This window comes from Gymnoscopelus microlampas (assembly GCF_963454915.1).
Source record: "Gymnoscopelus microlampas genome assembly, chromosome: 5".
Lineage (NCBI taxonomy): Eukaryota > Metazoa > Chordata > Actinopteri > Myctophiformes > Myctophidae > Gymnoscopelus > Gymnoscopelus microlampas.
The window spans coordinates 31,193,056-31,218,464 of record NC_139942.1 but is presented as its reverse complement, the minus strand read 5'-3'; the positions used below and the strand labels follow the sequence as shown (position 1 = coordinate 31,218,464).

Below are 25,409 nucleotides of genomic sequence, written 5' to 3'. Positions count from 1 at the left end.
TTAGAGTGGTGAAACCACCATACACCCATAATTGTTGCATTATCATATTATGTTACATCCTCTTGAGATGGCGGAAATGTGATTTCTAAACAACTCTGTGTCATTATAAATCAAATTAACTTCAATTATATCTGTTGCATTTCCCAAAGTATAGTGTATGGTTTCCTCTAAATTATTTGAGATGTCTGCATAACTGACTCCTCAGCCTGTTGTTCACTTGTGTAGCCTTGCTGCATTAGACATCATAGGTATTAGGTAAGGCAAAGCATACAAAAAACTAAAACACAAAACATACAGTAGAGAAGACAGTACAAAGGAAACATCATCATCATTATTTGAATACATTAACAAATAGTTTTAAAGAGTTAAGAGCATATAAAATAAGAATAAGATCAAATAAAACAATAAGATTACAGTGCAGAATCAATTAAAATTAAAATAACAGAGTTGTAGCAGTTTTCTGGGAGTTTGTTCCAGATACAATAAATAGGTTTGTGGTACATACAACTAAATGCTGCTTCTCCACATAAACTCTCGGGAAGGTTAAGAGGTCTGGATGGTTCATAACAGTCAGAAATGCATTTTGGCCCCAAAGGCCTTAATAAACCAAAAGCTATTTTATTTTATTTTATGTAATCAATTATTTGAAAGACAGGGGGCCAGTATAAAGATCTGAGAACTGGAGTGCTATGATCCGCTTTCATGGTACAGTATTAGTAAGGACTTGAGCTGCAGTATTCTGAATCAACCGCTGCTATAAGTAACATCCATTCTCTGCTTTCCAGAGTGATAAGTCGACAGCGCTCCACTGCGCATGCACCCAGGGCTCCCTTGAGGCCGTAAAATTAATGTTGTCATCATTCATCAAAAGCTGTGATGTCATCAACATCCGTGACGGAGCCAACCAGACACCACTACACAAGTAAGATGTGATTTAATTAGCTGAAACAAAATTCAATGTAAAAATGATATAACACTCAAGAGTAGATAGACAGACAGACAGACAGACAGACAGACAGACAGACAGACAGATAGACATTAGATAGACAGTCAGTCAGTATACACATCAAGGAAATGTAAGTCAAGATGCAACTCATGTGTTAATCCATATGAGTGGAGGATAGGATGGGAGGTAGGGTTCCCAATCAGGCAAAGTTCCACAATATAGAGAAACAATGGAAGCTAGAGGATATAGGTACTTAGGGGGTTCCAGGAGGTCTGCTCTCCATCAAAATAAGTATGGATAAATAACTGTTTAATTTCACTATTATTTCACTGGCTAGAACTTAGAAGCTAGTCCACTGAGAGAACTGTATAGAATGACTATTGAGATCATCACAATATCTTCACAAAAAGTTTTCTGAGGGCTGTGTGTGTATGTGTGCGATTGCATTTCCCTTACAGAGCAACACTATTTGACCACAGTGAGTTGGCTGAATACCTTATTTCAAAGGTATGTAACTAAGTAAAAATGTGTTGAAACTGCTTGTTTATTGTTCATTGTCGTTAATATGTTTCAAATTATTACATTAGCAATGACTTTGTACTTTACCCACCGTTACAAAATAATGAAATGTTATTATAATGCATTTTTTCAGCACTATTAAACTTTTTACCCTTTAGCTTCTTGAAAACTTGCAAAGAAATTGTATTCAGGATCATGGTTAACGGGAAGTCCTTTGAAGTATGTAAATTCCTTAATGCTTTAATGTTCTTGGTAACAAAGTTAACACATGTTCAAATTGTTCAGAAAATGTTAATGTGTCTAAACCTTGTTAAAACTCATTGAGTAACATTCAGAAACCATGTGTCCTAACTACCACATGCCACACAAATCAGGCATCACAAACAAATCGACAAGTCTTAAACCCCTAAAAGGACAGACTGCTCCTTACACACAATCGGACCAAAGTGTTTCCGACCCGACACATGTTTCCGTCCTTAGAGAGTCCAGCACTCTAACTAGTGACATGAAAAATAAAGGAAAATGTAAAAGTATTATTTATTAGTGCAGGCCCGTACCTGCATGCCAGTTTATTTATTGTGCGTGCGTACACGTGTGTGTGTGTTTACGTGTGAAGCACTGGTAAATAATGGAATGAGTCATCCACATCTGTCCTTAATTGCCTTTCTCCACTGTCCTGTCTAAATAAAAGGAAAACTTCAATTCCCCTGTGCTAACAATTTATACAAAATGAGAAAACATTTACATAAATGAGAGCCAGTGCTGTGTCATTATGCTGAATCACATGCCATAAATAATTAGATGGATGAGTGGTTGGATATACTACAGTAAATGAATGAGTAGGCCTACATCTTTTCCAGGGGGCAGATGTAAACGCCATTGATTGTAAGGGACACACCCCATTGCTGGTAGCATCCAGCTGTCGTGCCTGGAGAACTATCAAAGTGCTCCTTTCAAATGGTGAGTGAAAGCCACTTTCAGAGAGTAATCATTTCTATAGATAGAGTGTTTGTTCAGTAACAGTCTCCCCATTTCTCCAGTTCATTATTAAACAGATAATAAATGGGATATCAATTTCTTCCAGTCAGGAAGAGAACCCATTTACCATCTTCAGTTTCATAGTGTTCCAGTTCCACTTTTGTCTTTTTGTTTTGTTTAATCACTTCCAGTTTCACATGTTTATCCTGTATCCTATATGAGTCTCTGCTAATTGGATGAAATTGGTATACCGACCTGAAAAGGTATTTTTTATTTACTAAAGAGCCAGACAGACAGATGATTACTATCAGAATATGGCTATTTAACATTTATCTTAGACATACAAAAAATTAAAAATACAGCACATTTATATTGTGATATGATAGAGCAGTTTGACTCTAGAACAGCTGGTTCATGAGATCATTATTTTGTTTAAGCAAAATCCCCATCTGTATGTTGCCACACTGTCTAGACTCCTGCGCTCTGGCTGATGACGACAATAAGCCCCTCCGACCTACTTACCGTACTTACTGGTCATTTTTCCAATTCTTCCTTGAACTTTAGAAATGTAATATCCAAATAAAATGTATACATTTTCAAGGGGCTGATCTGCAAACCCAAGACGAGTCTGGTTGTAACTTCCTCCATCTAGTCATGGTGCAGCCCAAGGGACTGAAAAACCTGACTCTGGATGTCCTCCAGGTGAGGGCATGGATGGATGGACAGATGCAAAGGTGGATGAATGGATGGATGGCTGAATGAATAAACAAAAAAAATAAGCTTTTTGCTGTGGTCCAACAATCAACGCCGAAGATCTAATCTGTTTCCATGGTGGTGGGCAGGTGCTTTACCTTCTAGTGTATATTTTATGTTCATTTTGTGGTGTTTTGGTAAAAAGTGTAGAAATCTAGGTGATATATATATTTTTTTTTTTCAATTATCAACAGTTTTTGATGAATGAACGACTATATATATTGTTTTCATTCATTGCAAACAACAGAAAAAACAGAGTAGAATACTGATTGGCTCAAAGGCTGCTCTCTTCTATTGCTATGTATTTTATTTTTTGTTCATTCTGATTCACTGTCTGTGTTTTTCATGATTTTTGTTTCTGTAGCTGAGCAATGTTAAAGAGCTCCTACGTGCAGAGGACCATGAGGGCTGCACCCCCCTCCACTATGCCTGTAGACTTGGGGTTCTGGACTCTGTCAACAACATGCTGGGTCTCAATGTGTCTCTGGAACAAAAGTCCAAAAAGAAGAAATCTGCCCTGCATTTTGCTGCAGAGTGAGTCTGTACAGTTAATGTCATGCTTAATGACATGCCAATATTTTTTGTTGGAACATTGATACAATTAAAGAATTTTATGACCATTTGTTATCTTCAATAAATGAGTAATTTTCTATTAATCTACATTTAGAATTGAAATCAGAGGATACTGAAGCCAAACACGTTTGAGAACCACTGACCTGCAGTATAAAACGTTTTGCCCCGTCAGGTATGGCAGGATCAACACTTGTCAGAAACTGCTGGACAGCATGACAGACACCCGGCTGCTGAACGAGGGGGATGAAAGGGGAATGACACCTTTGCACCTGGCATCCCATGGTGGCCATGCCCAAGTGGTGGAGCTCCTGCTCCGGAGAGGTGCACTGTTTCACAGGTACTATGTTTTGGGAGGGAATAGAATAGAACACTCTTCTGATTTGTTAGTGATTCATCGACACTTATCAACATTGGTGGACACGATTAAAATCTGGTCCCGTGGTGGTCAGTTGGTGGGGGCAAAAATAGAGCCAAAAGTGGGATTTAGCAACTCAAGTAAATTTAAACACAGCAATGATGCTTACATATACAGAAGCTCGCAGTGGTAGAAAACAATTGGTAATGAAATGTTACTAAGCATTATACCATCAATTAAATCAAAAGAAACATAAGATCACCACGGTGTCATTTGTTGCTTTTCAGTGACTACCAGGGCAGGACCAGTCTGCACTATGCAGCATTTGAGGGCTACACCAAGACCATATCCACTCTGCTCACCTCTGACCTCAAACTCCTGGACAGAACTGATGAAGACGGGGTTAACCATGTTTTTCATGCTTTTCACAAGGGGGTTAATGTGTCCAGGAATATCTGTCTGCAAGCTTTGTTACAAGTCCCTCCAAAAGCTCCCATATAGAATCAATACAATCTTGACAATGTTAGCAAGTGACTAATCCTACAGCTTCTCAAATAAAAATGAATGGCAGATGTACAGTAGGGGAATATGGACATAATATGTCAAAAGTATCTTTACATCAAGGAAGCGAGCATGACTCCAAATCGTTTCAATATTACTTAGCTTTCTTACCACGCACGGCCTGGAAAAGTTACTTTACAATAAATCTCTATAAGAGAATACCAGCACTCAAGGAACTGTCCTTTAAGACGCTTTTATTTATTTGGTGTGGATTGCTACTTTTCAGAACACCGCTCTGCATCTGTGTGCTAGAAAAGGCCACACTAGAGCCGTACTCTTACTGTTGGGTCGAGGGGCCCAGATTACACTCAACAAGATGGACGCCTCCTTTCTCCATGAGGCAGTGCTCAACGGGAAGAAGGAGACAAGTGATGCTGTTGTGAAGAGTGACAGGTCTGCACTGCTTCTTTCCAGCTTCTCTTTATAGGGCTGTGGTTTTCATTGCGGGGTCTGGGAATCCCCAGCGGTCCTTGTACTATTTCTACAATAGGATATTAATACTTTTACTTAAGTAAATGTGAGTACTTCATCCATCACTGGTAGGTTGTATTTTCTATCTTTACTAGCCATTTATACTTGAATCCTTTTTGTATGCCTGTGTATGTGATACAGATGCATTGAAGCTATGGCTGCATTCAATACTGAATCATCATCCCGGCGCCATGCTAGTACAGACATGATTGAGATGCTACCCGAGGCATTCAAGGTCAGTTTGTTTTGCATGAACAGTTATAAAGCACGAAAGTGATTTAACATAATAACTGTGTCTATTGTAATAAGTTCACCTTCTCTGTGAACATACTGTACCTGGCCAATAAACGGCTTACCTCAGTGTTATCCATACATACCGTTGCCACCAATTTTGGGTCGCGGAAGCTTTTCTTTTTATGGGTTGCAAGTAAATATCATTATTATTTTATTTTTTGTTAATCAATTTGTTTCAGAAAGGTATGGAAATAGCAGATCTACAAGCTCACAACACATCACAAGACATTGTGGCTAGTTTACCAATTTTAGAATATTTGCAGAACATTAACCTACATTATGACATGCCCAGAAAATCGGTGCTACTGGGATGCTAAAGGGATGCGTTCATGTGGTTAAATTGGTAGAGCATCTCTTTCCAACCCCTTCTTTACATGCCAACCCTCTGGCATTCTAATGGGACCTTAGTAGAACACAGAGGAGAATGAAGATTGTGTGCATTTTGTGTAGCAGAAGCCTGCCTAGAATGGAATTGATTCTCATAGTACTGTGGCTGTCTTTAGACGCTGTTGGACACCTGCATAAAAGAATCAGAGGAGGACATCAACAGCTCCAACTATTCTGTAAGTTGTCAGAGCACCCATTGTACCCATCTGTCTGAGTCCCTTTTATGCCCATATATGGAGATTTCTATATCTGTCAGTCTGAGTCCCTTTCATGCCCATATATGGAGTTACGTGTCAGGCATGGCCAAATATTGAGTCCAGAGCCTTGTATTAGAGAGTTGCGTCACCTCGGCAGGGCCGCTTCTCCCTACACTACGCAGGTTGCGTGGGGCCCCGCCTACCCGCCGATCAAAGAGGCCCCCTCTCCGCCCCCTCCCTTCAGCAGAAAATAACGTGCATTACTGCGTTCACATCAGCGCAGGCTGCGCAGCACACTAAAACCGAAATAAAGTAACAAAAAAAGTAACTTTATCCGCGGGAAACCCGAAAAAAAATCGCGCTTGTGTCCCGTATCCTGCGGAGGGCCCCTGTGGAGTCTAAAGCGGCACGACCTCGGGAGCAGAAAACAGGGCTTTGTCACTATTTCTCAATAGAAGGCTCTGTAGAAGACTGGCCCGATGAAGTGAATGGTCTCTCCTTATATGGCAACTCTCCTTATATGGCTCTGATTGATTCCAGGCCAGTGTATGATGTCAGTTAAGTTCTATGACATCATATTGATGACATCAGGGTAGTCCATATATGGGGATTTGCGGTTTTGGTTCTGACGACGACTCGACACACCGCACTCCCTCAAGTCCTCATCAATGCGCACGACAAATTTGAAGTCGGTCGGTCTACTGTATATGCGCATGACCATTGTACTGAACTGTACATTGTACTAGCTGGCTATAGTGGCTATTCTGATGGCAGGTCCATGAACAGAGTTTGTGCCAAGTTTGGTGCAGTTTGGAGCAACGGTGCGCCTCGCAAGTCCAGATGTTACGTTTATGATGTACACCCACCCACTAGGCAATTTTAATGTAGGATAACGATTGTGAATCTTTCGGTCTTTACAAACACACACGCACGCGTGCACGCGTGCACGCGTAAAAGGAAATGGTGTGTAAGTTCTGTTGTTCTTTTGTTTGCAGATCAGTTATAATTTCAGATGGCTTCAGGCACCAGTCAAATTCATGAAGAAGACAAAAACAGACAAAAGCCATAAGATCAAGCCTCTTTGTTCTTTGAATGTAAGTATGAATCATAAAGCTTAGACCGGCTGTGGGCCGGGGCCCATTGGTGAGCTGTGAGGATATTGTTAGTTTCTGAACTGTCCACAGCCCTCTTCTGAGACACAGAGCGAGTAGACAGAATTGGTGGCATCTTATAATGAGCATTAATGAGGATCAGTTATATGAAGATACGTTGAAAATGGGTGAAATGGCTTACATTGAAAGCAATACAAAAATCTATAGTTACGAGGGGCATTCAGCAGAGAAACCATGATGTTACTGTAGATGCATACTGTAGCTACATGATGTTCATTTAGTGTGCTGATATTGTGGTTATTGTTGTTGTTTAGACTTTGGTGAAGTTCAACCGTGTTGAGTTGTTGACACATCCTGTGGTCAGGAAATATCTGGAGATGAAATGGTAAAGTAATGCCAATTTGTAGCTACACTTTCTGTTTAAATATACACCTCTAATGTCTAAATTATGACCAATAGAGCCAAGGCTCATTTGAAAACTGCGTGGACAATTACTTGTCCACACTGAAGCTGCTTGTCCCATAAAATAGCAACAAGCCAAAGAGAAACAATTGTTATAAAGTTCAGGCTTGTATGGCAAGCAGATTTGTAAACTAATGTCGGCACTCGGCTTCTTCTGATGATTTTACAGTTCAAAGATATTAGCTCATTTTTAAAAACAAACTGGTTGTAGTGGGTGAATCAGTATGATAACTTGCAAAGCTCCTACTGTATTTATTTATCCACCAATGAAACAATACGCATGCTAAGTCACAGCTTGCTTCAAGCAAGCCTTCCACAGTAAAATGCTTTGGACAATAGGTGGAAACAATTGGAGAACACATAATTTTCATTCTAGACAATAGTACCACTCTAATATAATAATTCTATCCCACCACCAGGACAGCTTATGGTGTAATCGTGCACCTGTTGAACCTCTCAGTGTACTCTCTGGGTCTTCTGCCTCTCACCCACCTCATCATCAACCTGAGACCTGATTTTAAAGGCAGCACCACCAACTCCAGCAACCCCCAAGCTCGCACCTTGGTCCCCAAATCTCTGGATAAGGTGAGAAAATACACTCAGCTGTCTTTATTTATTTGTGGGCACTTTTCTTCTTTTCTGGATTGAGATGGACAGTGGGACTGATCAGGTGCGGTCATAAAACCTTGCAACATCTGGGCTAGCCATGTGCAGGTCTAATGTTGCAACGTTCTTCTAAATCAGTGATTCTCAACCTTTTGCATTCATGGACCCCAAGTCGGGTGGACACCATGTTTACTAGTTGAGAAACATTGTTCTAGCCTACAGTACTACTCTAAACTGTTTGTATGCTTTGGATAAGGAAGCCTTGTTTATCCAGACTGCCTGCCTGCCAGCAGATAATGGAAAATGGTGATGAGGAATCACATAATGCATAACCCTGAGTCCAGAAATCATATCTGTTTTTTAATGAACAATTTAACGAACAATAACCTCCGTACTTACTAAGCAATCCTTGTCCTAGCAACCTTACTTGATCAGCATCTGTATGTTCCTGGTGGTGGCTATGAATCTGTACGCCGTGGGCAAGGAGCTGCTGCAGATTGTTCAGCAGGTACTGGACTATGAAAATGAAAATTCTGAATGAAGGTGGTACCTTGTTAATAAGTCAAATGTTGAAATAAATGTAAACCACATGAACCCTATACTGGGCAGGTCATCATAAATGAACATTCTGCAAAAATAGAACATTCTGCTAAATCAGAAGAACATTCAGTGAAAATCCAAAACAATTATTATTGCTATGCTATTTTTTGGGTAAGCCTTAATATTTTTGAAGGATTTGAACTCTGAATGTATGACCTTGTGTTGGTATTTATCTCTTGCCTTTGTGTGGAGGGCTGGGGATATCTCTGTGACATTACCAACCTGCTGGACTGGATGGCTGCCTTGAGCTCGCTGGTTTTTGTCATCCCTCTACTGATGGACAGCATGCAATTGTGGCCCTGGCAAGCTGGGGCACTGGCGGTCCTCGTATCCTGGATCAATTTCCTCTTCTACCTACAACGGTACTGAATACAGACCTCTTCCATGATTCTGATATTGTCCCTGTTGGGTGGAAACCTTGTAGACCAAAACAGTTACTTTTCAGGAAATGTAAAAAAGCAGTCTGTGTTCCAATGGATACTGTATGTGCATAAAAGGACAGACGGGTACAACAGGTACTCAGACGGGTGACAGCAGGTACAGCGGGTATGGCATAACCGAGTGGGACATGCATTACCAACTTGCATTGTTCCGATCCCGACTTGCATTGTTCCAAAGTGGGCCGTAGTAAAACCCACAGACAGAGTAGCATCACATTGCAAAACGTTGTGAGGTGGTAGATCTGCTATTTTTGCATGACAAGTAAGTAAAACTTCCCATTCATTTATGACAAAAATAATTAACAAGACTGACATGAAATGTCATTTACAGCTTGGCTACCAATATAAAGAAAACAATAATGCGTGTGCAGTAGCGTTGTAAATGCGGAAGTATTGCAATGCCAGATTTGACCACTAGGCGACGGCAGCTTCACTGTTGTACCGCAGTTCTGGGGGCTTGGTTTAGAGTATGGCAAGCCATTGGTGACCCCTCATTGGCTGGCCTTTAGCCAATAGGGAGAAAGTGTGAAAGTAACGAGAAAGTGACGACTAGTTGCAGTGTCTGTTTATTGACAGCTTTGCCATGCTGTAAAAACATAAAAAGATGATACCTGGAGATACAAGGTTTTTGCCAACAGCAACAATATGTATCTAGGGGATTGCTAATATTATTAATGTATACTCTACTGTACGTATCAATTCTGATGCAGGTTTGAACGTATTGGGATCTATGTGGTGATGTTCAGGGAGATCGCCAAAACTCTGCTCGTCGTCATTGTTCTCTTCTTCTTCCTCATCCTGGCCTTCGCTCTGTCCTTCTATGCCGTGGTGTCAGTGTCAGAAGTGGTATTTGTTTAACTTTTATCACCATTAAAGATTTCACAGGAAAGAATGATGAGAATTGTACTGGATCCGTTGACTTAATCATTAATTCCTTCTGATTGGCAGAATGACTTGCTGTACCTGACTCTAATGGAAACCTTTATGATGATGGTGGGGGAGTTTAACTACCAGTCTAATGTCCGGGATCCCTTCTTGAGTGGAGGGCTTCCGTTCGCCTCCCTCACCTTTGCCATCTTTATTTGGTTTATTCTGCTGGTACCAATTCTGCTCATGAACCTCATGGTAAGATGAGATATGGCAAACAAATAGTTCATAGTTATTTTAAGGAAGTGCAGTCAGGAGGTAAAAAGGAAAAATAGAAGTCATTTTCAAATGTATGATTTACAGATAAACCTGTTCAAATGTAACACAAATAATGGTATTTTGCAGATTGGTTTAGCCGTTGGTGATATTGCAGCGGTGCAAAACAATGCTGTGCTGAAACAGATTGCAATGCAGGTGGGTGGAAATTAGGTATGCGTTCCGGTTCCTATCAGGGTTATTATAAACTGCTCAAAAAAAGTTCGGAAACTTAACTTCGGTCAATTATATCTCCCCTTTAATAATACCAATTGGTATTGTGTTTTATATCATTTTTATCGTTGATTAGTCACCTTTACAACGAGGTACAGCTTGTAAGGATCGTGCATTCTTGGAATGAGCAACACAGCTAAACGTGTGGGTAGCGCCTCCAAAGAATTTGCCAAAATCACCCAATATGCTTCTGTTGGTAATCGCTCTTGTTTTGAGCAACACAAGAGCGATTTTGCCAGCACACACCTGCTGAGAGGTGTGTGACTGCCTCACAGGTGAGTGACTGGCACCTGAACATGGGTTCTGCAACTTTGTTGAGTTTATGTATGCTCCAAGCAGCAACACTGCCCCCATGGACTGCCACGTTTGTCCCTTCAGGATAAGGCCCGTGCAATAGGGCAAGTGAAGCTGGTGTTCCGTTACGCAGATTACGCATTATTTGATGTCAGCCCTGGTACCATTTGCAGGCAGGTGTGTGCCAGTCACAGGTGTCTGACTGGCACCTGAGCATGGACCCTGCGACTTTGACATCTGTCTTTGGTACCATTGTGCAAATCTTGCCTGTAAATCTATGGTTCCTCAGTGAAGCAAGGGGTCTTGGGATGTTGTCTTCCTTGTTGACTTCACCTCTCTCACAGAACTTGGTCCTAAGTTTGGAAATGGTACCAGGGCTAACACCAAATAATGCTGTCACTCTGCATAACGGAACACCAGCTTCACTTGCCCTATTGCACGGGCCTTATCCTGAAGGGACAAACGTGGCATCTTTCCATGGGGGCAGTGTTGCTGCTTGGAGTACAAACTCAACAAAGTTGCAGAACCCATGTTCAGGTGCCAGTCACTCACCTGTGAGGCAGTCACACACCTGTGACTACTGGCACACACCTCTCAGCAGGTGTGTGCTGACAGGTTGCTCAAAACAAGAGTGATTACCAACAGAAGCATATTGGGTGATTTTGGCACATTTTTTGGAGGCGCTACCCACACGTTTAGCTGTGTTGCTCATTCCACAAATGCACGATCCTTACAAGCTGTACCTCGTTGTAAAGGTGACTAATCAACGATAAAAATGATATAAAACACAATACCAATTGGTATTATTAAAGGGGAGAGATAATTGACCGAAGTTAAGTTTCCGAACTTTTTTTGAGCGGTTTAGTTTAACTATAACATATTTCATTTAGATTTTTAGATTTATTATTTACTGTCATTTCCACTTGTAAGTAAGTGTCTCTTGTGTGTTTTGTTCTTAAGCTTTCCAATACTTGAGGCCTATTTAGGGAAAACACGTGTACTAGTACGAAATGGGGGTTATCTGGAAAAAATCGAAGAAAGGTCCATTGCTATGCCGTTAACTGCGTTTTGGGATTGGGGTGACAGGGGAAGCAGGGGAAGCAGCCGAACAAGTGAACACACTCACCAAGAGGCGTTATCAGCCCAAATATGGACATGCCTGATGTCAGTGCAAATCGGCACATCACATGCCCATATATAGACATACCCGTGCCACGGGTACACACCTATGCACCCATGGGTCCCGACCTGGGTGTGTATTCCCAGATTATGCACATATAACTACTACTAACTACTATTTTCTTTACCTTCTACTTACTACTGGTGTTATTCGTATTACTCTCCGCCAGGAGAGTATTGTTTACACTTTCTAAATATGACACACCGATTGGTCAAGCCTCACGTGACACGTGACAATACGGTGAAATACTGTGATCTGATTGGCTAGTGACGCATAGCGGCCTATAAATACATGGCGTCACTTTGACAGTGTCTGTGCCACTGTCAAAGTGAGGTAAGACAGGAACCATCACGAAATGGCTGCATGGCTGATACATAATTGTCAGATAGGACAGATAGGACACTTATATAGACAGGAGGGATATGACACTTACACAGACAGGACGGATAGGACACTTACAGTGTACAGACAGGACGGATAGGACAGTTATACAGACAGGACGGATAGAACACTTACACAGACAGGACGGATAGGACACTTACATAGACAGGAGGGATATGACACTTACACAGACAGGACGGATAGGACACTTACAGTATACAGACAGGACGGATAGGACACTTACAGTATACAGACAGGACGGATAGGACACTTATACAGACAGGACGGATAGGACACTTACACAGACAGGAGGGATAGGACACTTACATAGACAGGACGGATAGGAAACTTATACAGACAAGACGGATAGGACACTTATACAGACAGGACGGATCGGACACTTATACAGACAGGATGGATAGGACAGTTAGAACATAAGAATTAGAACATTCCCAACATAAGTCTGGTAAGAGTGAGGTAAGACAGGAACAATCACGAAATGGTTGAGAAATGGCGGATACTGTAACAATTGGATAGGACACTTACACAGACAGGACGGATAGGACACTTACACAGACAGGACGGATAGGACACTTACATAGACAGGAGGGATAGGACACTTATACAGACAGGACGGATAAGACACTTACACAGACAGGACTGATAGGACACTTACATAGACAGGACGGATAGGACACTTATACAGACAGGAGGGATAGGACACTTATACAGACAGGACGGATAGGACACTTATACAGACAGGATGGATAGGACAGTTAGAACATAAGAATTAGAACATTCCCAACATAAGTCTGGTAAGAGTGAGGTAAGACAGGAACAATCACGAAATGGTTGAGAAATGGCGGATACTGTAACAATTGGATAGGACACTTACACAGACAGGACGGATAGGACACTTACACAGACAGGACGGATAGGACACTTACATAGACAGGAGGGATAGGACACTTATACAGACAGGACGGATAGGACACTTACACAGACAGGACTGATAGGACACTTACATAGACAGGACGGATAGGACACTTATACAGACAGGAGGGATAGGACACTTATACAGACAGGACGGATAGGACACTTATACAGATAGAACATTCCCAACATTCCCAACACAAGTCTTCTGGCGGAGAGTTGTGCTCCGAGGAGCACTTTTTCTAGTTATCTCTGTTATTGCTGCTACATTGTTCAAAATGGCATCCTCAACATATTTTCAAGGAATATGTATTTGCTGCAGTGTATGCTCTGTGTATGCTCTGGTACTATATATATTTGTTATGTCAAAGTAAATCAGATGGCTTTTTTCTCTCTCTCTCTCTCTCTCTCTCTCTCTCTCTCTCTCTTTAGATTGAACTTCACACCAATCTGGAGAAAAAGCTTCCATATTGGTTACTGAAGCGAGTTGATCAGGACAGCATCACAGTTTACCCCAACAAATGTAAAGGGGTAAATATTTCCACAAAGGAGTTCATAAGCAACACAGACTATAAAGTTACTGCATTTTAAATACACTAAATAATGTTCCACACAAGATCTCAACTTTACATGGTTAAAGTCATGATAATTTAGGTAAGGCAAGTTTTTTTGTGCTAGAATTTGGGCCGCTATGCGGCCCTCGGTCTCAACCATAGATATAGAAACGTAGATACCTCATAGGCCGCTGCAGTTCATTGGAGCCACCTCTCTCCGAAGCCAAGCCTGCATGTACTGTATGTATGTAGTGTATGTAATGTATGGATGAAAGTATGACATATATTGTTGGTTTTTCTCTTCCACCAGGTGAGACTGCTGTCTTTCCTGGGTGGTGAGAATAAACAGAGTTTCTCATTCACCTCCCAGGAGGTTCTTCCTTTGGAGAGAGAAGTCAGGAAACAGAAGTACAGGTGAGGAACTTATACTTAGAGTGTGGTGATTTGACTTAAAAGTGTTACTTCAGTTTGTTGTTTATTAACGTAAAACAAATGCACCAGAACACTAGGCTACCGTTTACATGTATTCCCCATCCCGCTTATTCAGTTTCTTGTTAATAATTAATCAGTCCCATTAATGGTGTTATGGCTAGTGTGTGTGACCCAAGCGCACAGCAAGGAGGAGACGTAGGTAGGGTGAAGCCCGTGGGCGTATTTATTGAAAAGAGCAATCTAGGGTGGAAAGTGGAGTTGGTGTGGATAGGTGGCTCCGCAGGTCGGCTCAACTCAGCGTTGGAATCCGGGGTACTGGAGAGGAGAGGAGACACAGGATCAGTGGAAATAATCACAGGGCAAAAGGCAACAGAAAGCTGGCACTGCAACTGCATGAAGTTAAACAGGCTGTTAAAGTAGCTGTGTAAATCTAAACTGGAGAGCACTACAACTAGAGTAAGTAACTACTGTAGGCTGGCCTGTACTTTACCGTACGGGTAGACTGGTGAAGCTCTGGCGAGGAGTGAAGTGCAGACTGGGCTTTTATGGTGGCAGCAGTTGATTGTAGAATGGAAGGCAGGTGTGGAGATTGGTGAGGGAGAGCAGGTGCGCTGAGTTGAGCCAGTGAGTAGTCAGAGAGAGGGGAGGAGCCGTGAATGTGAAGGTGAGGAGGACTGAGCCGTAACAGGACCCCCCCTCCGAGGGGCGCCTCCAGGCGACCGCCCGGGGGCGTCGGGGTTGGCTTGGTAGAAGTCCTGAAGGAGAGAGGGATCCATGATGAGCTTCTTAGAGATCCAACAGCGTTCCTCAGGGGGGTAACCCTCCCAGTCCGCCAGGTACTGGAAACCCCGACCCTGGCGCCGCACCTTCAGCAGCCGCCGAACCGTCCACTGAGGATGTCCGTCGACCATCTGAGGAGGCGGAGGAGCCGGGGCAGAGGGCATGAGAGGACTCGAGGAAACAGGTTTGACCTTGGACACGTGAAACACGGGATGCACCCGCATGGAGGCGGGGAGCTTGAGACGTACCGCCGCAGGATTCACGACGCGGTCAATCTCAAATGGACCGATGAACCGTGGGGCCAGCTTCCTGGAGGATACCTGGAGCGGTAGATCAGCAGAGGAGAGGTACACACGTTGCCCAACCTGGTACACCGGTGCAGACGAACGGCGACGGTTGGCCCCGCGACAGGAGCGCTCGTTGGAGCGGAGCAAGGCGGTGCGGACCTCCTTCCACACCCGCCGACACCGACGGAAGTGAGCCTGGACAGACGGGACAGAGGCCTCAGACTCCTGGAGGGAGAACAACGGGGGTTGGTAACCCAGAGAGGCCTCAAATGGGGACTTGCCAGTGGCGGCGCAGGTTAGGGTATTGAGCGAGTACTCCACCCAGGGTAGATCCTTGCTCCAGGAGGTGGGATGGAGAGCAGAGACACAGCGGAGGGCAGACTCCAGGCTCTGGTTGGCCCGTTCAGCCTGGCCATTGGTTTGTGGGTGGTAACCCGAGGAGAGGCTAATGGTAGCGCCAATCTCCTTACAGAAGGCCCGCCAGACCTGGGATGTGAATTGGGGTCCCCGGTCCGAAACAATGTCGCAGGGGAGCCCATGGAGTCGGTAGACATGCTGGGTGAGGAGTGCAGCAGTCTCTGCCGAGGACGGGAGTTTAGGGAGCGCCACCAGGTGCACCGCCTTGGAAAACCGGTCCACCACGGTGAGGATGATGGTGTTACCATGGGAAGAGGGAAGACCGGACACGAAGTCCAAGGCGATGTGAGACCAAGGGCGGGTGGGGACAGGGAGGGGACGTAGAAGACCAGCTGGAGGCTGATGTGATGCCTTGGCACGGGAGCAGGTGGTGCAGGCAGCGACAAACTCCCGGACATCAGTCCTCATAGACGGCCACCAAAACCTCCGGCTCAGGAAGGAGAGGGTGCGGTGGAACCCAGGATGGCAAGCGAACTGGCTTGTATGGCCCCACTGAAGCACTTGGGACCGCACCGAGTCGGGTACGAAGAGCCGATCTGGTGGGAAGAGCCGGTGATGGGGAGCATCGCCTGGACCGGGTTCGGCGTGTTGGGCCCGTTCAACCACCGCTTCGATGTCCATGGTGACCACCCCAATGATGCGAGAAGCAGGAATAATGGGCTCAGGCTCGGCCGAGGACTTCTCCGGTGCATGGAGTCGGGACAAAGCATCAGCCTTGGTGTTACTGGAGCCAGGCCTGTAGGTAAGGGTATAGTTGAACCTATCCAAGAACTGAGCCCACCGTGCCTGGCGAGAGTTGAGGCGTTTGGCAGCACGGATAAAGGTTAGGTTCTTATGGTCAGACCAGACAAGTGTGGGCTCTTCAGCGCCCTCCAGCCAGTGACGCCACTCCTCAAAGGCTGCCACCACAGCTAGCAGCTCCCTATTCCCGATGTCATAGTTCTCCTCCGCAGAGTCAAACCGGCGAGAGAGAAAGGCGCAGGGGTGTAGCTTCTGGTCCTCCACTGATCGCTGAGACAAGACAGCCCCTAGACCTATGTCAGAGGCATCTACCTCCACTATGAAAGGCCTGGAGGGGTCAGGGTGGAGAAGGACTGGGGCTGTGGTGAAGTGCTCCTTGAGGGTAGCAAAGGCAGTACAGGCAGCAGGTGTCCAGACGTAGGGACGTAAGGTGGAGGTGAGTCGAGTAAGGGGGGCCGCTATGCGGCTGTAGTTCCGAATGAAACGGCGGTAGAAATTTGCAAACCCGAGGAATCCTTGGAGCTGTCTGCGGGTGGTGGGTTGAGGCCAGTCAACGACGGCTTGGACCTTGCGGGGGTCAGGACGGATACAGCCATCCTCCACAATCAGTCCAAGGAACTCCACAGAAGGAGAGTGAAAGATGCACTTCTCAGCCTTAATGAAGAGCCGGTTCTCCAGGAGGCGCTGGATGACCATGCGGACGTGCTGGATATGCTCCTCGAGGCCCCGGGAGAACACCAGGATGTCATCTAGGTACAGGACCACGAATATCTCCAGCATGTCCCTGAGCATGTCGTTCATGAGAGCCTGAAAGACAGAGGGGGCATTGGTGAGGCCGAAGGGCATGACCAGGTATTCGTAGTGTCCACGGGGGGTCTTGAAAGCGGTCTTCCACTCATCCCCCTTACGGATACGCACAAGGTGGTACGCGTTCCGGAGGTCCAACTTGGTGAAGATGGTAGCACCGACGAGGGGTTCAAAGTTGGAGCTCATGAGGGGGAGAGGGTATTTGTTCTTGACTGTGATGTTGTTGAGCTGTCTGTAGTCTATGCACGGCCTCAGATCCCCACCCTTCTTCTTGACGAAGAAGAACCCCGCAGCCACCGGGGATGTGGATGGGCGGATAAGACCCTCAGCCAGACAACCATTAATATAACTGTCCATAGCCCCCTTCTCAGGCAGAGAAAGATTGTAGAGGCGACTGGCTGGAAGCTGAGCGTCTGGACGGAGCTCAATAGCGCAGTCATAGGGTCGGTGGGGGGGCAGGGTACAAGCACGCTCCTTACTGAATGCCTCACCCAAGTCGTGGTACTCAGAGGGAACCTTGGTGAGGTCGGGGGGAACAGGACTGGGTCGTTCCAAACTGGAGGGCATCTGGGCGGACCGGAGGCAGCGGGCGTGGCACGGAATGCTCCAGCTGAGAATACGTCCCGAGCTCCAACAGACGTGAGGGGTGTGGAGCTCCAGCCAAGGTCTGCCTAAGATGAACGGCGTGTCAGGGGAGGTGATAACGTAGGGGCGGATGCTCTCTACATGGTTACCAGAGACCGTGAGGGTGAGAGCCTCGCACCGGTGGGTGATGGGACCCATGGGATGGCCATCCAAAGCGAAAGCTGAGAGAGACTTCTCCAGAGGCGTAATGGGAAGGCCCACCTCCCGGGCGTAACCTTGGTCAACAAAGCTCTCATCAGCCCCGGAGTCAATAAGTGCAGGTATGGTGAGAGTCTGTCCCGACCAGTTAAGAGTGACAATAAACCTGGCCTTGTTAGAGTGGGACTGGGGGTTAGATAGGCGGCTCACTCTGAACCCCCGAAAGGGTGAGCCCTGTCTTTTGGCAGCCGGGCTGAGGAGGGTCTGGAGGGCAGGAGGGGACACGGTGAGTCAACTGAGTGTGCTGAGCTGGCACAATACATGCAGAGCCCCTGTAGCCGTCGGTGCATACGTTCAGCAGAGGTTAGGCGGGCTCGGCCCAACTGCATAGGCTCCTCACCAGCTGAAGTTGAGAGAGCAGGGGAGGCTTGGACAGGCCGGTTAAGGCTGACTGGAGGAGGTGGAGACGGCCTAGCGGCAGCATGACACTGGTGAGCCCTCTCACGCTTACGCTCCCGGTGACGTTCATCAAGGGAGATAGAGAGGGAGATGAGCATACTCAGGTTGGGAGGCCTCTCCCTACCAGACAAGGCATCCTTCACGGGCTCTGCCAAACCCCGTCGGAAAGCACTGAACAATGCGGCCTCGTTCCACTGGCAACGGGCTGCGAGAATGCGAAACTCTGTGGCATACTCCGCCACAGAGCCAGATCCCTGCTGGAGGGTGGAAAGAGCTGAGTCTGCATCCTGTCCGTGGACATCATGATCAAAAACTGTCCTGAACTCCTCAGTAAACGCCATGTAATCTTGCATGTAAGGTGCAGAGCCCTCACGACTAGCCATAACCCATCGGCGAGCTTGCCCCGTGGTCAGATTAGCTATGTAGGCTATGCGGGCGGTGGCAGTGGAATACATACTAGGTTGCAGATCGAAAATGTACTCACACTGCATAAGGAACTCCCGACAGAGAGTGAAGGACCCGTCAAAGAGGGCCGGGGCCACAAGATGGGGCTCCCGAGTGGGAGGCATGACTGGCTCAGGGACTGCGTTTGGCACAGGAGCTGGCTGGACAGGAGCGGGGGCCGGATGGCCCAGAAGGGGAGTGAGTCGAGCGCAGAGCGCGGCGACCTGGTCCGAGAGATCCTGGACCAAAGTAGTGAGTTGGTTTATCTGGGCTTGCTGCTGAGTGGCCTGGGACTGCTGCTGAGTGGCCTGGGACTGCTGCTGAGTTGAAACCCCCTGGAGCTGCTGTTGCACATTTGAAACGACAGCAGATGCTTCCTGTAGCAGGCGGGAGTGCTGCGCTAAAACCTGTCCCTGGGCCTGAAGCGGATTGAGAGGCGGTGGCTTTCCTTCCATGCTGGCTGGGTCCAGTTGGCCAGAGCTTACTGTTATGGCTAGTGTGTGTGACCCAAGCGCACAGCAAGGAGGAGACGTAGGTAGGGTGAAGCCCGTGGGCGTATTTATTGAAAAGAGCAATCTAGGGTGGAAAGTGGAGTTGGTGTGGATAGGTGGCTCCGCAGGTCGGCTCAACTCAGCGTTGGAATCCGGGGTACTGGAGAGGAGAGGAGACACAGGATCAGTGGAAATAATCACAGGGCAAAAGGCAACAGAAAGCTGGCACTGCAACTGCATGAAGTTAAACAGGCTGTTAAAGTAGCTGTGTAAATCTAAACTGGAGAGCACTACAACTAGAGTAAGTAACTACTGTAGGCTGGCCTGTACTTTACCGTACGGGTAGACTGGTGAAGCTCTGGCGAGGAGTGAAGTGCAGACTGGGCTTTTATGGTGGCAGCAGTTGATTGTAGAATGGAAGGCAGGTGTGGAGATTGGTGAGGGAGAGCAGGTGCGCTGAGTTGAGCCAGTGAGTAGTCAGAGAGAGGGGAGGAGCCGTGAATGTGAAGGTGAGGAGGACTGAGCCGTAACAAATGGTTACCTCCTGAATGCCTAGTCTCTCTCTAAAGGAGGAGCAGGACAAAACTTAACACTCTCAACGCTCTTCACACTAATAATACTATTCAACACTATCAACACTTATACTAGCAATACTTAAAATCAGCACTCTTAACACTACTAATACTTAAACCATCAATACTTAACACCCACAACACTCATAATAACATTAACAATATGTAACAGTACCAATACTCTTAACACTACTAATAATTAACACTGTCAATACTAAACACCAACATTCTACGTTAAACTACAACATACTTGCTACCAGAACCAACATAGCCAGTCCAGGCGGTTTCTTCAGGAACAGTATTTTCTAGTCATTATTAATATTGTAGTGATTGAACTAAATTTGGCCCAATACCGCCTTCAGTTCGGTCACGGTGGCGTTTGGACTCACCAAAAGTTTGTTCTTGACGCGCTCGCCTCGCTCACTCCAGCCTGGCTCCTTCCATTGTAGCACTTGTATCGGCAATAATAATAATACCCCAAAGTCACCCTTGTGTGTGTATTTCCTAATTCCTTTTGTTTCTATGTTTGTTTCCTAAATTCCTAAGTGTGTGCTATAACGTGCGTGCGGTAAGAACTGTCGCTTCTCTCAGAGTCCAAAACACCACCTGATTCGGATGCTATCAATGCATAGAATGGGAGATTATCACGTTCTATCAGACCATTGAATGGGCGAAGTAGGCGACCTACCGTCTACCCCGCGATTTATCAGACCATTCAGTGGGCGTAATCAGGAGCTACTGACCTACCGACGGAGATGACTTAAATACTTTAGTTTCGGTTTTGGTTTTGGTTGTTTCGGTTTCGGACCATGACGGAGGCGCGCAGTCTCAGGCGAGGTGGAGCCCCGCGACGGGCCACCGAAGGAGCTAAGGCGACTGAGTTGCCGTCCGGAGCGGTGCGACCCTCGCCTGTGCCTACTCAGCGCCGTTCGAGTTATGTACCGATATGGACAGAATCGTAAATATTGTTGTGGGGACTGCTCCGCCTCCGTCGGTAGGTCACTAGCTCCTGATTACGCCCAATGAATGGTCTGACAAATCGCGGGGTAGACGGTAGCTCGCCTACTTCGCCCATTCAATAACGTGATAATCTCCCATTCAATGCATTGATAGCATTCGAAGCCGGTGAAAACACACCGGAGTCGCACACGTGTGTTCATCTTTCCACTCAAACAGAGAGCGTCTCCTTCCCAAACCCCAATGGTTCTAATCAGCCCCCCGCCCACAGGAGTGGCCCAATTCACTCACAACTTGCTACAAAAATCGCTCATGAAAAAATATATAATCTCCTACATTCCATTTTCCACCTTCACATCTGTCTCCTTCTCTAATAATCAAAAAGTGCTATATATTTCATCTCGCACTCTACTTCCGGATGGTTCGTTTTGCACCTTTTTTTCCCACATCGGTCACGGGAAAGAAAGAAGCGCTGCCGTGGTCTATGGAAACGAGCCCAAAAGTGCACCCAAATAAGCCCAAAATCGCTTATACAAACAGTCAGACCTGGCAACGCAGCCTACGCCAATCATGTGTGAGAGATCTACAAGCTATGGGGCAGTGACGCCACCGTATCTTAGCAACAACGACAGCGCTCACTCTCATTGGTCGTGTCATGCCAGGAGCAGTCTCCAGACAATGGCATCGCAGAAAGCTTGCTGTAGCCATCACATTCAGTCGCAGCAACGACGGACAGGGAGCTGTGAATGTCAATATTGCTGCTCAGTTAGTCCATTGTAGATGGTGTATGTTTGTGTGTGTCTTCTGGAGAACTATGTAGCTCCACAGCAACTACAGTAACTAACGTAATGGCAGGACCGCCCCGTGCAACGCATGTTAGGCTGTATTATGGTCATGTAGTAATTTCAGAAAATTTCGCTCCAATTAGAGCAGTGCTTATCAACCCTTTCAGGCCGCCCCCCCCCCCCCAAATAAACGTCATTGATCTGGCCACCCCCCCATTCTGTTTGACTCCATTCCACAAGTAAATATTGTGAAAATAGCAGATCTACAAGCTCGAAACGCCTCACGTTGAGAGGCTTTGTAAGCTTGTAGATCGGCTATTTTCTACATGATTGCCTCTTTCTTAGATTATTTGACAATGTGGCCAATGTTTTTATAGTATAGTTTGTTGACTACTTTTGTTGCAGAAATGGTAATTTCCTTTACTTTCGTTTTTTAATTGTCTCCGCCAGGCCGAAAGGCATGGCGCAAGACCTGTCCGTCCGTCTGTGATAGCTAATCTCTCACATCGTTGACTTGATCGCAGCGAAACTATGCACACACACTCCCTGGATGCCAATTCAGAACCTCTGCCCTATTTCTTTCACATGGCCCTGTTACAGTGCCACCAGGAGGCCGCTTTTTGCTAAACACCTTTTCTCACAGTACTCCTACATATTTTGCCCAAACATCACGCACATCGGTACACAGTATCTCCACAGTCATTAAAAAAAAAGCCCTTTCACATTTTTCATATTCCATCCTGATTGGCTAAAATGGCTTCCAAAGTCTGCAGGACTGCTCCGTTTGGACCAAAATGCCTCACATTATGAACACAGCATGCACTTTCCGTGCAACTTTGCACCCACATTCCCACTATGCCGAGGAAGAAATTCCACTTGAGATTTCTCTAATCAGCCTCATGGTGGCGCTATAACAGCCCGATGTGGAGAGTCAGTGAGAGCTGGATAAACGAGGTAAAATGTGTCAAAAGGAGTCTGTACGGCTGTCGATAAATGAACACATGACGTCGGTGGGAGAGGAGATATTGTGTCTTTTGGACAAACAGCAGCGTGGTGCTGATGTTTTTTGTGTGAAGCAGCTTAATGTCAGAGTGTTTGTGTTGGAGCGTCTCAGTGCGGCTGCAGAGTTCATGTGCAACCTCTTCCAGAGAGAGACAGAGACACTAGAAACTCTGCTGGAGAAAAAAAAAACACTGCTGGGCATTGACTTTCATATGGACATTGATCTACACACTGCAGGTATATCTGCTACACACACAACATCAAACTACACACTACAGGTATGATGCAGCGTTTGCATTCCAGCCTGCATGCCAGCGTAGTTCCCATATGGTTTCAAGGTGGGCTAAACCATATGGACCCCATGTCAGCAATGTCAGCGGCATCCACTTCAGTCCCAACTGCGATGCCCATGCAGGCTATAAGTAGCTTCTACCTGGCCCTTAGGTGGGCCCCAACTAGCCATGTTTATGTGGGACCAAGGCGGGTCCTAACTGGGTTTGCCCATGCAGGCTTTAACTGGGTTCTACCTGGGCCCTAGGTGTACCCTAACCAACCAGAGTGCAGTGCCCATCGCTCCAATTGTTGTGACGTCAGGGCTCTCAATACTGCACATTGGTGGAGGAGGAGGGGCCGCAGGGCGACCGCACACATCGCTGAACCAATGGTAGCCCACGGATGTTTCCTCTGGGGATTTACAATCTGCCCCTCTATGCCACATATCATCCGCACTACAGGGTCTTCACTGACCGAGCCACGGCCCCACTGGCCCTCAGGACGCTACGCCACTTATATGAGCTGCCAAGTGGCCGCGGGCGCTACGTGGGCGTGGCCGCGGGCTAGACGTCAATGAGTAGGTGACGTGAACCACCACCACCAATGCGCCATATGCTCCCTTGTGGCTTGGTGGTGCAATGACACCACCATATAAGGAGTACTTTCACATAAATCAAAAACACCCATATTGGCTCCTACAAATATTATGCAATTTTTATGTGGCGCTGCGTGGTAAACTCTATGCTGGCTTTGAATAGGGACAGCTTACACCTAATATTATGTGCGCAGGTATGTATTTCCCACATAAGACCAGTCTACTGGAGTTATGTGGAGTGATAAGTCTAGTAGTGATTTTTCCCTAATCGCTAGTGTTTTCAGTGCTGGCTAGTGAAAAGTAACCTGACTTTGCCAAATGGAAGAAGCTTGCGACACACATTTACTCAATACCGCCCTCATCTGGCTGAGTCAGGTTAAGTGAAAAGTCTAGAAACGTTCAAATAGGGTTGGTTCAGCGAGGTTGTTTGGTCTGGTGTGTTGTCAAACTTGGAATAAATGAAACAGGTGTATGGAAGGGATGTCATACAACGCTTGTATTTCATTCAAAGAAAGTGCCATTTTTTAATAATAGATTTTTATGCTTTTTTATTTTTATTATCATACCCGGGTTTTGTTCATTCTATTCTAAATCGAATAAGACTTAAGTGTTAGCAGTAATGCCCTACTTCATCATACAAGAGTGGCGCACAAAAGTAGTGAAAATAGCCGATCTACAAGCTCACAGCGCCTTGTGATGTGAGGCGTTGTGAGCTTGTAGATGGGCAATTTTCACTACTTTAAATAATTTTGTAAATAAAGAAAAAGGAACGGTTTTGGATTTACAAGGTTTCCTCCCGACAGCAACGATATGCTGGTATAAAAGTTTGACATTTGTTTTCTTTTTTTCCCCTTGTGTAGCTTCCACTTGTGAGTCAATAAAGTGCTGTTCTCTTCATGTTCAGATTGCGGGAGATTTCCAGTGTGCAGGAGAAACAGCTTCAGCTGTTGAAACTGATCCTCCAGAGGATGGACATCAACTTGGACCTAGAGGAATGTGATGGGCCCCAGGACTACAGACAGATGGACCAGCTACTGGGGTCTCCACCTTACTCCACCCACCACTAAGAGCATGTTGGACCACTAAGAACTTATATATATACTCTATAATCCCATTTCAGCCTAATGGAGCAATTCGTAAGCTGCCTCTTGCTATGCTTGGCACTGATATTTTTCTTATGATTATTAGATTATTATAATATTGTATTGATTTTTATCCATTAGCATTAGTTAGCATGCTTTAATACAGTTCTGAAACATTTTCATCTCGATCTCATTGGTTGCGGACCCCCATTTGAAATTATTTTGAGACAGGAACCCTCATATTTAAGATTTGTGTTTTAATATTCAACATTTCAATAAATTCTTCAAGAGTTTTAGAAAACAGCCGATTTACAAGCTCACTGATGCTATATTAACCAATTTTGCTGAGGAGGGAACCTGCTTTACTGTTTTTGTGGTCATGACAAACACACATACTGTATGTATGTCCCTTTGAATTGAGGAAGACGTAACATCTTATGAAAAGGAATCTCTCCTGCCACATATTTGATGATTAAACGATTGGCAAATG

General features: G+C 45.6%; 1 protein-coding gene across 2 annotated transcripts in view; it reads left to right on the top strand.

The window, feature by feature from the left end:
* LOC311045555 (transient receptor potential cation channel subfamily A member 1-like) overlaps nt 1-25,028 on the top strand; it is a 32,227-nt gene extending 7,199 nt beyond the window's left edge. Inside the window, exons 8-28 of one of the 2 annotated variants that reach the window (XM_084057468.1) lie at nt 786-922; nt 1,405-1,453; nt 2,326-2,425; nt 3,045-3,145; nt 3,561-3,730; nt 3,942-4,106; nt 4,412-4,526; nt 4,912-5,078; nt 5,298-5,391; nt 5,954-6,013; nt 7,030-7,128; nt 7,461-7,531; nt 8,028-8,193; nt 8,633-8,722; nt 9,007-9,176; nt 9,965-10,100; nt 10,203-10,379; nt 10,527-10,595; nt 13,891-13,989; nt 14,323-14,426; nt 24,742-25,028. In XM_084057468.1, the coding sequence (XP_083913594.1) occupies nt 786-922; nt 1,405-1,453; nt 2,326-2,425; nt 3,045-3,145; nt 3,561-3,730; nt 3,942-4,106; nt 4,412-4,526; nt 4,912-5,078; nt 5,298-5,391; nt 5,954-6,013; nt 7,030-7,128; nt 7,461-7,531; nt 8,028-8,193; nt 8,633-8,722; nt 9,007-9,176; nt 9,965-10,100; nt 10,203-10,379; nt 10,527-10,595; nt 13,891-13,989; nt 14,323-14,426; nt 24,742-24,904 (2,502 nt within the window). In that variant the 3' untranslated portion in view covers nt 24,905-25,028. Of the gene's footprint in view, nt 1-785; nt 923-1,404; nt 1,454-2,325; nt 2,426-3,044; nt 3,146-3,560; nt 3,731-3,941; nt 4,107-4,411; nt 4,527-4,911; nt 5,079-5,297; nt 5,392-5,953; nt 6,014-7,029; nt 7,129-7,460; nt 7,532-8,027; nt 8,194-8,632; nt 8,723-9,006; nt 9,177-9,964; nt 10,107-10,202; nt 10,380-10,526; nt 10,596-13,890; nt 13,990-14,322; nt 14,427-24,741 lie in introns of both variants that reach the window. The other variant, XM_084057467.1, reaches the window with a different exon arrangement.
* The last annotated feature ends 381 nt before the right edge of the window (nt 25,029-25,409 follow it).